This window comes from Hirundo rustica, chromosome 2 (assembly GCF_015227805.2).
Source record: "Hirundo rustica isolate bHirRus1 chromosome 2, bHirRus1.pri.v3, whole genome shotgun sequence".
In the NCBI taxonomy this organism is placed as follows: Eukaryota; Metazoa; Chordata; class Aves; order Passeriformes; family Hirundinidae; genus Hirundo; species Hirundo rustica.
This window is the reverse complement of record NC_053451.1, coordinates 43,785,689-43,799,017: the sequence shown is the minus strand read 5'-3', so window position 1 is coordinate 43,799,017 and position 13,329 is coordinate 43,785,689. Positions and strand designations below refer to the sequence as shown.

The following is a 13,329-nucleotide window of genomic DNA, read 5'->3' as shown; positions in this document are numbered from 1 at the left end:
AAGGTCAGCTAGGGCAAGCTGCTCAGGAAGGAACCCAGTTTTTAATAACCAGCATTTGGAGACTGCACAGCCTTGCTGTTCAACTGTTCAACCACTCTCATAAAAAAGGCATTTTCTGGGTTTAAATGGAGCTTTTTGTAGAGAAATGTGTGCCTGTCGCCTCCTCTCCTGTCACTGGGCATCACTCAGAAGTCTCTGGCTCTCTCTAATTTATGTTTGTCTCCTCATATAGGAGATTTTCCAAGTGCTCAATTATCTCTGGTGGTTCTTCAGTTCCAAATGCTGCTCCTAGGGCATGTCTGAGCTGGTCAGGTATTCGAACAGCAGTTCTATTCAACTAACACGCCCCAAGAATGGTAGTGTAGCAGGTGACTTACCCTTTGAGCTTTCTCTTTTAACTCCTGATCTTGAGCTAAGAATGCTTGCATCCTCTTTTGGATGTCTGTAAGCTTTTCAGGATTAATTCTAAATGGGGGAAAAAAAAAATCTTTAATTATTAGAACATGCCAAAATAAGCGCCTGTTAGGTTCTCAGGAACATCTTCACATCTGTTGCATTGCTTTAATACACACAGAGCTATTACCACTGAAACAGTGCAAAATGGAAACATATTAAGGATGAAGATTACACTCCTCAAACGAATAATGCAGAAAAGACCAATAGCAGCTGTTCTATTCAGACAGTTTTCATGGAAGGTGGTGAATTCTTCCAAAGCAAAGCAGTAATCAGAAGAAAAGAACTTCTTGATTTTATAAAAATACTGCAAAAATACAAAACCAGCATAATGAATTATAGTACTACTTTATACTGAAATAAAAGTCCTCATAAGGAAATTGTCAGCATTCAGCTTAAAGAAGATAAGCATGTTAAATAAAATAAGCATCAAGGTTAAATAAGATTCATTGTGCCAGGAATACTGAAATTTAAGGACTTCTTAGAAAGAATAGCCAGGTGAGCAATAATAAAGGACATTGATATTAAACAGATTTAAGAGCTTCTCAAGTAAATAAAGTATATTGACTGAACTATAGAAATTGCCATTAAACCTGCTAAAAAGATATACAGATCCTCTCCCAGATTCTGAATTTTTGAACTTATTCCAGTGATACCTATATTACTGCAGGTTTATTTGCCTAGATCTCTTCTCATCTACTTTTGAGCTGCTACTGCCACCCCAGTGTTATCATACAAGTTAGCAAACATTGTGGGAGGTTATTCTTACTAAATATGAAAACAGATATCAAAGTTCATTCCCTTGCAATGTCAATTTCTTCACTCTGTTCAGATACAGCCAGGGGAGGATCTACAATGTAAACAAGCACCATTAGCTACAGTTTTAGTGAAAGACCAAAAACCACGAGTTCCAGTTTGCAGACAGCACATAATTGGCTCTAAAAACGTAAAGGCATAAGACAGAAAAAAAAGAAGCGTGAAAAATTGAGTGAGGAACAACTGACCAACAAACCTCTAAAATGTAACGGCACAAAAAGTAAGGAAGGGACAGCATGAAATATAAAAAAATTTATATGAACACCAGTAGTAAGACAGTCCAGAAAAGTGTTGGATTGCTGCTGAGTTATGGGCAAGCTATTAAGAGATGACCTCAAAGCCCTTAAATTAGCCAGTGCCTTTTTCCCTTGTCTTCACTCAAAGCGGCAGCTGCAATCAGTCAGCTAACAACAGCCACAGCAGAGTGCAAGCTCACACTGGAATCACAAATCATGGGAGACCAAGTAGTCTGATAAATCAGCTGGGTCAGAAGAAATTTGCTCCATTGCAACTAGAGAAAGTAAAAGCACTTGGAGTCACAGTTGTATCTAATCTTAAGAACTCATCTGAGGTGAAGGAAAAAAAAATCCTATCAAACAGGCCATGTAAATAAATAGAGTGCTCACATTCAAAAGGGGCAAAAAGGAAGTTAATTGTTTAACTTTCTCTTGATACCAAAAAAAGGTATTTGTAAGGACCTAAAGAAAATAAGTAAATACACAGCAGCTAACATAGCTTAGTCAGAAGCAAAATAGGATTCATCAGTTTGATTATCCTCCATAGCAGCATTAGCAGGTTTTAAGAATGGGAAAGAAACAGCAGATGTCGTATTTGATGCCAGGAAAGCATCTGGCAGTTGTACATTCTCATAAAATAGGGAAATATGGTCTATGTGAAATCTTTAAGTAATGAAAATATGGCCTTGGAGCACTACTCAAAGAGAAGCTGAGACTGCCAGCTACTCTCTGCTGCCATTGTCAAACTCAAAATGCTTACAAAGTTCCAATTTTCACCTGGACATGCTATTCCTCATTATTTTCTATGACTTGATAATTGGAAGGATATGATTCATTATTTATAAGAGACTATATGTCACTGAGGCTCCAAGCATAACAGACAACAATTCTAGACAAAATACAGCAACATTTTGCAGACTGCATATAAATTTTGAGTAATTTGAAATTTGCAAGAAAATGGTTTGAGAAAGACAAAACCCCACAAGATACTTCACATTTAAAAGCATGGCTAGATAATGCAGTATAAATCTAAGCAATGTCAACTAAGAACATGGCACCCCAGGCACATTTTGAGCTTATGCGTTTGGTAATGAATAAGCAAATGTGCAGCACTGACTAGAAAAAAATCAGAAGTACTGAATTCTCTCTTCTCCAACACACCATGACAGTCACCCACTATCATCTTCCTCTCATGCTGAGACTCAAAAAAAAAAAGAGAAAGCTAGCCACTGTTTAATTGGATTTTGGCTTTAATGAGTTCATATGTTATTTCTTTCTGAACAAATAAAACTCTTTACAATAAATTGTATGCATGTGACTATTAGGAAAAGCAAACCTAAAAGCTCAACACTGAAATGAATTACCGTAACTTATAAGCTTGCCTAAATGGCTAAGAACCAGTGAGCTAAAACCAGCTATGCAAAGGCCAGAAGGGGATTTTATAACATTGTCTGCCATTTTAAGCAGGCTGGTTATTTCTTACTCTGTGATGCCATATGTTATCTTTAAGGAGCAGTACAACTTTCTGAAGCTACAGTTTTGCCTACCAGTTGCATAAATGGCCACACTCGACCGTGCCATGATGTAAACATGAACCCAGCTCCCTTGGCCTTATGAATTGATCAGACAGCAATCTCCAAATTTCCTGGCTGATGCACAGTTTGATTTCTTCTCATTTTCCCTGGTTTTAATAGGATACCAGCACTGTATTAACTGGACATCATCTTTTCCCAATTCTCTTCAAAACGGAATTTAAGCAAGAAAGATCCACAACCACCTGAAAGACCCTGCTGCCCTGATGTAGCCGAGTTCCCATACTCCACCCAGCCTCCAAGCAGCAGCAGCAGCAGCAGGTTTTGCCCTGCTGCTCTCAGCCTGGAAGGTGACGGACTCCCTGTGGTTACACTCGACAACCAGAAGGCTGGAGGGAGGGGGAAGGGCTCACGCCAGCAGATCACACACAGGTATAACCACGCTGATAGTGACACCAGTGTATTGTCTTACAGTAACTATGGCAACTGGGAGGCAGTGAGTTTTAATAGATCCCCTATATTAATACTACCAATGTGTGGAATACACATTCAAGTATTACCCACTGTGAGAGACAAAAAAGAAGGAAGAAAGGTGGCTTGTTGTTGCTATTGCTGTTTTCTTAAAAAAAAAAAACACTTTTTTTTTGCCGTAATATTGCTTTCTTTAATATTATATCATGGGTATCTATATACTTGCACTTCTTTTGGTGAAACTTTCTAGACAAAATCTGTTACTGTAACCCCTGAAGAAGCTGCTCTTATCTTTCTCTCCAACAAAGTTGGATGCAACAAAGTTACCTCAAAATACTATCAAAACTAATCGAAGTTTACAGCTTGCATGGGAAACTTGGAGATTACAGACTCCTTTAAAAAATGTACATGCCATTTAATACTTTCCCAGTACCTCTTTGCCATATTTGAATGCTCTAAGATATTGTATTTATTACTGCATGTTTTTCACTTCTCTTGCTCTGCTTGAACAATGAAGAAGTTATGTACTGTTAAAAGCACTACCTGGAAATTGGCAGCTTGTGCTGATTAGAAAGGACTTAGTTTACTGAAAACCTTTACAGGCAGCTTAGATCTAAAACTGAAACAAGGAAAGAACCTAAACTCTAGTCTTTCAAACAGGAATCAAGGAAAACAGAAAAGTTCTTCCCTTCTCTACTTTAAATTTATGGAGCTGTTTTAAAAGGTCTGTCTATATGAAATAAAAGAACATTAAAAACAGTTTGCAAATCAAAAACTACAAATAAGAAAAGTAACAGTTCTTACTATACCAGACAACAAGCCAATAAGAACAGCATAACAAACACTTGAATAAACAACGTTTTAGAAACAAACTTTTGAAAAATATTTTTCAGAGTGAATTTCAGAAACTTGAAGAGTTAAACTCTGTTGGCAGTGAGCAATGCTCATTATCCTTTAATTCCCAAGTTAGAATTCTTAAGAATCTGTAATTAGGTGAATAAGCACAAACAGCAGGAGAAGACTTCACCACAAGACCTGGAACATGATCCATGGGCTCATGCAACTTCTTAAACAATTTATAAACTGACAAAACACACTGGGGTTGTATTAATTGGGAAAACGACTAGAAGTAAACTGCATGTGAAAATTTGTAGTCAAAAACTTCTAGAATCAAATTGGCTTGCAATCCACAAGTAATTACCAGGATAGCTTTTTAAGGATTTTAGTTAGCCTCTTACAAGAACAATGCTACATCTTTTAAATATTAACACACTAGGCAGACAATTCTAAGTGAAAGCATTCCCCTTCATTACGATGTTATAAATTCTACTAAAGTTTGTTTTAAAGAGTGCAAAACTGGATCTTGGGGCAGGCTATTAAAATATATTATCAATTAAAATGCTTGACTTTTCTAATAATGGTTCCAATTAAGAATATTACCTAAATGTATTTATAATACATATGTCCTAGTGGCTTGGTACAAGAATGAATTTTTGTGATATTGTTAAAAAAAAGAAAGAAAAAAAACAAACAAACAAAACAAAACCCAGAGTTTTCCATTAAAATAACATCAGATTAATAACAATAAGTTAAGAGATGCAGCCACGAATGTCTCTCCAGAGACTCACCTAACTTGGATTATAAATATAATGTGCATTTATTGGGGGTGAAATGGTTACCCAATTAAAATTGGATTAATATCCCTGGGCAAAACCACAGATTTCTATTTACATGGATAAATACAGGCTAAAGAGGTTTTTTCACCACTTCCTTTGATAAGCTCTTCAAACAATTAACACCATTACTATGAAGTTAAAAGCTTAGCTGACAAAGAAAGGGGAAGTACTTATAATGTGCATGAGATCAGACACTTATTTACTGAATATAAAAGTAAGATAAATTACTTGAATAACTACCATTTTGGACGGAAAAAGATGAAGTTTGGAAAGAGAATTTACAGCAGTGGTTATACAATAGATCCTTCTAAAGCACTGTGATGCTTAAGGGAAAAGAAAATATCAGACTTCAGCTTCTTTACTGATATTATCCACATTCAGTTGGTGAGGTTTTGTTTGGGTTTGTCATTAAGTACTTGTTGGACTGCATTCTAGTACTTATTTCACTGTTTTAGCAAAAATTGTTTATGTTTGACGTTCATGCACATCCTACACAGATTGATACATGTGTTTGACCAGAAAAGATGGATTTATTTCACCACCTGCAGTGTGCTCAATTTGTTACACAGAAATAGTGGTTACAAGTACAGTTAGAAAAGCCTTTGAAATGGCATATCATATACAACAAAAATACTTTTTAAAAAAACCCCCAAACCTTAAATCCAGCAAGTGCTATATGCATTGTTTCTATTCTCCGAAGAAATGTCAACCTATAAATTTTGAGCAAACTTGAAGATTAAGCAATGAGGTGTAAATAACCACCTAAAGTTTCTTCCTAATTTGATTTCTTCTAAAAAACAGTTGCTCTGCAGAGAAATTCAGTATAGTTAATTCTCTTCTTTGCTTAGGTATCTATATCTTCACATGCAAGCCACAGCTTTTCAAAATAAAACAGTCCTAGCTTTGCTCATAGCCACTCATACAGAAACTTACATTTTCTAATGTAAGTTTTCTACCTTGTCATACTTCTCTGATTTCTTTTATCTCTGCTGTATGATTTTTGGCATGGTGTGACCTGAACTTTCTAAGTGTTAAAAATGGAGTTAGGCTTATATCACATTTTCTGGCATGTTTTCAATTCTTCTTCCATATTTCCTTCACATTCACTTTTCTCTTTTAATTCAACATCAGACTGACAGGCTCAAAAACCCGTAAACTCCTTCCTACCTATAGTTGCAAAGAAACTACCAACAATTCTTTCAGTGGTAGTCTTTTTTTTTTCCCTAATATTTTTACAGTTAGGGATTTTGTGTTTCCTACATATCTATTACTCTGCATTTACAGAAAATGGAAACTTGATTTTTATTTTTACCTGGTATTGTTATATTCTATTTCTACGGATAGCATAGCTCCTTACAGGTTTCCTTTGGAACACTCTTTTTAGTATGTAAAATGATCATCTTTTACTTCCTGTCCTTCAACTAATTGATTCAGAAAGGTCATAACAAATTGGAGAAATAGTCCAGAACTAAAGAAAAAACAGATAAGAGAAACCAAAATGATAACAGCAATAAAAACATACAGGGACAGATCAAAGAAATTGTAATTGTTTAATCTGCAAAAGAGAAAGAGCATTATCGTGTTCAATTACATAAAAAGTAGCTGCAGAGAGTGAGAGAATACGTCGCTTTCCATATATTCTTGGCACAAGACAAAAGAAATATTCCAATTAAATTACTTACAAGTCTTATCAGACACTTGAAGAAAAAAACGTTAATGGTAGTAACTGCTGAGTACGGATGAGGTCTCTTTGGGAAATTGTGAATATATTAATTGGTATATGATAAGAATGATTTGTGCCTCTCATCCTGCCTTTGGGAACAGCAATAAAATAGGTAACCTCTCAAGGTCTTTTCCTTCTACAACACTACCAAAACTAATTCATTTCTCTGATTTGTCCAGCTCCAGGCAATTAAAGCACTTTATCAAGATTGTCATAGACTCATCACACATTACTCTTGCAGAAAGAAGGCTGAATAACAGACAGGCCATTAGCCACTTACTTGATTTCACTGATAGGTACTTTCCTCTGCGCCAGCTGTTCCACCATGCCTTTTTCTTCTGAAGGGAGCAATACTAACAAAGCTTCACCACCTTCTTTATACCTGATCAGAAAGGAAAAAAAAAATAAAACAAACATGAAAAAATTACACTTTTTGCTGATGTTTTCAATGGCCAGTAAGTATTTACATTTGATTCTTTATAAGCAGTCCAAAGAACAGACAAAACCTCTCACTTAACAATGGGAAAAGAAGAGGCAAACCAGATAAGTGACTTCCCAAAATCCCTACTTGAGCTGATTTTAAAACTACACCTAGAATTCTAAACGTCTGGGGCTAAGGCAGGGACTCAGATCAGCGAATCTTTTCGTTCCTTGATTTGAAGTATTAGTAGCAAACAAATGGCACTTGATCAAAGTGTATTTTGATTACAGTACTAGAAAATCCAGCTACTCGCATTCACCCTTTGCCAATAGGCAAACACTGGGTAAAAACTGATTCTCTTTGCATATCCTGGAAGACAAGGACAGGAAAGGTTACAGAATGAAAAGTGCCTTGGTCTCAAACAACATCTCCTTCTTATATGTTCAGTAAAGGTTAACAGGTCACAGAGACATCACTAAAAGCATAAAAACAGGAGCGCTTTCATTTACAGAAGCAGTTTCCAGGCGCAAAAGGAAAGATACAATCAGACTGATCCCATAAGAACTTATCTGGCATTCACTCTTCAGAGCACTTAACAGCTGTATCAAATGTAGATGAGCTGGTAATTACTCAAGATACATGGTTAGGAAAGACATTAAAATATCAGCTAATTTATGCTTAAAGCATCTTCTTGATCATTTTCTTTTTGTGCAAGAAAATATCAGTTGCTACTTTTGGCACCTTTTTGCTTCATGTAGGAAAAAGTACCCAATAGCATTAGTAAACAACACAATGGGTTTAAGTTTTACTGAAGAAGTAGGTGATGATGAGCAATGCACCTTGTCTGTATCGCTTGCACCAAGTCTGTACCTGCTGTAGCATATACACTCTTTCCTTGTTTATGTTTACAAATACTTTTTATAAGCACAGATTGATAGGAACATACTGCACAGTCCTTCATTACAAAGGAAAAAAAATTCCAACTGAATTTCAGAAATGTGCCAAAATTGGATAGAACTCAACTCATAACCAACTGCTGAGAGCAGTATGTACGACAAGGCATAAGAAGACTGGTAAGTTGCTCTGTCGGGCAGTTTTAAACTCCCTCTTTAGGGAGGCCAGGGAGCGCAGAAGGATGCTCTCAGGCACACCAAAAAAGAATCATACCATTAACTGACAAAAATCATTTCTAGTGGAATACAGGGAGCCCAGATTTCTCCAAGGATAAACAGTTATCACTTGGCAAAACAGCACTGCAGAATTGTTTGAACACTATAAACACTATCTGTCACAGCACAGTAAGCAATGCAAGTAGCAACAAAATCTGCAGTTAAAACAGTCTGACAGCTTTTATTACAGCTTTCTGCTTTCATTTGATGAACTTGAAAAATCACAACAAAATGCTCTTGGATGCCTGGATTTTTTTTATTTTTTTTTTCTCCCCAATGCTATATATGATGGGTTTGGATACCAACTTCTAAAGATAATCTACAAATATTTAGTAAATGTTTTCAGCATGAAATTTTAAGCTTTTCATTCTGGATTTTGAAATTTTACATGGAAATAAAATTGATACAAGAGAAAAATCTCTGTTACATGCCAGCATCATGTAAATTTACTGATTATACACGGATTGATAAGAGTACTTTGCTACTGTACAAAAACCATACTGATTTAAATCCATTTCATTAGTAGACCTAAAATGTTCTTAATACAAAAAATACCAGCTGGTACAATCTTTCTAAAAAAGAGTTCTAAAGCAATACATATATTTGGCTTAAGGGAATTCATTATCTTTACCAAGCATGTTGTCACTAATGACCAAACATCCCATGAATGTTTGCACCCTTTATACAATAATTAAGGTTGGGAAAAACTTGCTTACATAGACCAAGTGTACCTTTTACAAAAGTTATAAATATTTCAACTCAACTAAATAACAAAATTATATATCCACAGGGTGGGTGCCGTCGGACACTGCCACGACCCTGAACAAGCTATGAAATCCTGGAAAGCCGCTGAACCTTAGCAGACTTTGCATTTATTGTAAAAATTGGTGATCATACTACCAAGACAGCCAATTATTCATCAAAAGAACCTGAGCTCTCAGAACACTGTTGGGAAGAAGGATGAAAATATTCTCTTTTATATACCAGACAGGAAGACAGAGAGAATATTCCTGCAATACCAGTCTCACCAATTTCGAGTACAGAATAACACAGTTCTGCTTTTCTCTCCAAAGCTGATGACATGAAAGTACAGGACCCTAACAAGAGCTACATGAATGATCTGGTATCTGCAACAGATGTCTGCTAAATTTCTTAACAATCTTTGTCATTTGTCAAGAAAAGTCTTGATTGTACTATATAAACCCATGAAAACAATGTTTTCAGATTCCTTAAAGTTGGTCAGAGGCATGGATTTGTGTAGTTTTGTTGCCTGTGGTATTTCTTATCTCAGAGTGCCTGACTTGGCATTATTGTTTCTTTATCACATCTCTTTTATTGAGTCTGCAAAACACTGTGAAAGGCCAGTGTCATGGAAATCACCAAAGGAATACTCATCAAAGGCCAGAGAGTGCAGATATCCTCTCTACAAGCCACAAACCCCAAATCCGCTACGACACAGCACAGGAAAAGAATCATTCTATGCTTGTTTTGTTTTTATAGCTTTCCAGTAGTATCCACAAGGATACATCTGAAACAGGATGCAGGATCAGATAAACCTTCACTGACCCTTCAATGTTGTTTTTTTTGTTATTAGTGCTAAACTCATTGTATGCTGAGTCAGTAATTGCTTCAGAAAGTACAAATCCTAAAGGCACATTCCAAAGGTGATTCACCAAAAAAGCCAAGCATCATACCCGGTACCTATGGATATCAGCTATCTTTTGCAAGACTTAATGTAAACTTTTATGTAGACAAATTAGTACTACAGCTAAGTAGAGAAACATTCATATGAAAATACAGATAAAGAAAAAAGAGGTTTTCAAGCACCTATGCTTTCTCATCTTTTGCCACCTATTAAAAAAAAAAAAAAAAGCAACATAGAAATATTTCTCAGAGCTATGCCATCAGAAATTCTAAAGGACTGAAAGACATCTGGTAACTATTGATGCAGTGCAATCCTTTTCCTTACATGTTTTGGAAACATTCTCTTTTAAATGCCAAATAGTTTAAAAATATTTGAAGTTATGAAGGAACAGTCTTTGCCCTTTTTAAATCGTAATTGTGACTTTATTAATTAAAACAAACAGTTTAATAACAATACTGTTCTTCATAACTAAACATGAAAATGAAAACATAAAGCTAAAAACCAAATTATCTTAAATACCATCTATGAAGGTTTGTATGTGTTCAGCGGACTTTTACTTAAAGATAGCAAAACACAGCCTATAAAAAACGAGGTTTAGTTGGGCAGAGTATTATCCTATTTCTCAAAAAACAAAACAAAACAAACAAAAAAAATCCCACCTCATAATGTGCTTATCATAAAAATATGGTGCTAAAGATAATCTCAAGAAGAGAGGCGTCAGTGGAAAACTGAAGTTTTCCAAAGTGTTCCCTCTGCATATTTCATACTAAAAACTTCCATACAGGCAAATATAGGAAAGGGCAAGCTACTAAAACCTGGCGTAAACAGTAACAAGAACAGTTAGATCTGTGCAAAATTTGTTTCCATTTACAATGCCTAAAACACAGGAGAAAAGAACATCCTTTATTATCCTACAGGAATAAACTTCTCCACTAAAGCAAATGAAGGAACATCTCCGTAATTATTTTCAGCACACAGATAAAACCTTTAAACTTTTACAGATGACAAAGCAGTGAAGAAAAAACCTTGGTTACTGTGATTTGTCAGCAGGAGGACTACTTCTGCAGATGAGACAGTATTAGAAGTTCTCCATATTCTTGCTGACTGCAGCCTTCACAAGTTGTCCATCATCACCAAAACCACACATCTGTCCAAAAATGCTAATTTACTCCCATGATTTATTATTCAATAACTATGCACTTTGACTCTGCTGAAGAAAAGTAAATTAAAAACCTGAAAGTAATCAAACTTTCTTGGACTGTGTAGTAATAGATGATATCCTGTCATCTCCTCAAGGTGATCAAGAAAGCAGAGAAGGGACTCATCTTTGCACTGTGATCTTAACATTCTCTAAGGGTACAAGATACGATTTATTCCAAGTACATGGAAAATTGCATCTTACATGCAGAAAGTCTTTGGGGGAAAAAAAAATAATTTCATCATTTCTAGTTCATATCTGCCTTATTTTCTCGAGTCTACTGACTCTAATACTTTTGAAAAAGGCAAACAACTTCTCTGCAACTAAATCACGACTTACAAGCAGGAAGCTGTGAAAATCATCATTAGAGCTATAAAGCAAAGGGTTATATTTACAGAGACTGCAGATGAGAAAAAAAAAGATGCCTACAATCAAGAGCAAGTGTCAAAGGCAGACAAAAACAAAGTGGGATAAATTACTTAGGACAATGTGGAAGTGGCTAATTACAAGTAGAGAAAAATGATTTAAAAATGTTCAGAACACCATTTCCTTAGCAAAGAAACGCAAGGTGTTGCCAAATAGCTTCACTTCATTAAAAAAAAAAAAAGGCAAAACAAACAAACAAACAAACCAAACAAAAAACCCCACTAAAATTAAGAGAACAGTTTATGCACCATGACAGAATCTATCTTAAACTTCTGCTAAAAATCACCCCGAGTCAACAGGTGGTATCAAACAAGATGAAATAGAATGGCAATAGTCCAGTGAAGACAGGACAAGGAAAAAGTGATTTTCACGCAGGCCAAATAGACACTCAGCTATTGCCTAATTTTAACCTATCTTAATCTATCTTAACCAATGCTTGATCAGTCAACAACTGCATATACCCCTAGGCAATACTACTAAAGCAAACAACATTACCACTATCACAGAGGCAATAAATGAAAGCGTACTGCGGTTGTTAATCAATTCCAGCTGGCCATGCAGCTAGAACTGAGCTTGTTCTAACCACAACCCTCATCCTTCTACATGTTTGCCACCACCATTGTAACATATGGTTTAGTCAAATGGTCCACATTTTAACCAGCAGTGACATATGAGCTGTGGTCCTAACAGAATGAAATAGGAAAGGGAACCATCTCATGACGGTCAGCAGGCACCAGTGTTCTGCTGTAAAAGCAAATATCCAGTAGGAAAAAAGTTATAGAAAGAGAAGCGTGAGGATAAAATGCATGGATATGCAGACCTTATAGGAAATGTTATACAGGTTGTCTCCAACAGATGTATTACAACATGTTTCCCTAACATTCGTATTTCAGAAGACATACGTTGATGCCAAATTTCCAGAGTTAAAGGCAGTATTTCTGCTTTGTTTGGCAAGAAAAAAATAATCTATTTTAAAAACTGGCAAAGGAAAAAACTGAGACGATGAGATAATCATAAAATTTAGGAGAGGAGGGTTGCAGATACAAAGATACTTGCTTAAGTTTCCTGAATTGGAATATTTCCCATTACAGAAAATGCAATATACAGGAAGTGATAATGATTTTGAAGGTATTTACCACACATGAACATGCAGGAACCATAAGTATATTTTTTTAATATACTTTGGACGTCACACATTTACCACCATACTCAAAAAAAAAAAAGTATTTTGTGGGATTTTTTTTTTAATCTGTAACTTGAATGAGACTTTACCAGGTTGACTTGATGAAAGATCTAATTTTAGCCTAACTGGGCCAGTATGGATAGCATCAACATATGCTGTCATCTCATCTGTCAAAAGACATAGAAGGAAGTAAGGTGTCACTGCAAAATTTGTGAGCTTAAATGAATGCCCATTCCCTAAAGTATTGCATTCCAAGCCAACAAGCCACCTTCAGATACTTTAGTGTTGCAGAAACCCTCCGAAGTAAATCCTTTCAGAGAAAGGCAATCAGGCACCAGGGAAGCCAGATCAACTGCTCAACTGCCTCTTTCTCATCCAGA

General features: G+C 35.8%; 1 protein-coding gene across 2 annotated transcripts in view; it reads right to left on the bottom strand.

Annotated features, from left to right (window-relative positions):
* DDX10 (DEAD-box helicase 10) overlaps window positions 1-13,329 on the bottom strand; it is a 166,945-nt gene that overhangs the window by 131,592 nt on the left and 22,024 nt on the right. For both annotated transcript variants that reach the window (XM_040055438.2, XM_040055439.2), the window contains exons 10-11: window positions 7,188-7,289; window positions 378-465 (exon numbers count right to left, since the gene is read on the bottom strand). In XM_040055438.2, coding sequence (XP_039911372.1) covers window positions 378-465; window positions 7,188-7,289 — 190 coding nt within the window. The remainder of the gene's footprint in view (window positions 1-377; window positions 466-7,187; window positions 7,290-13,329) is intronic.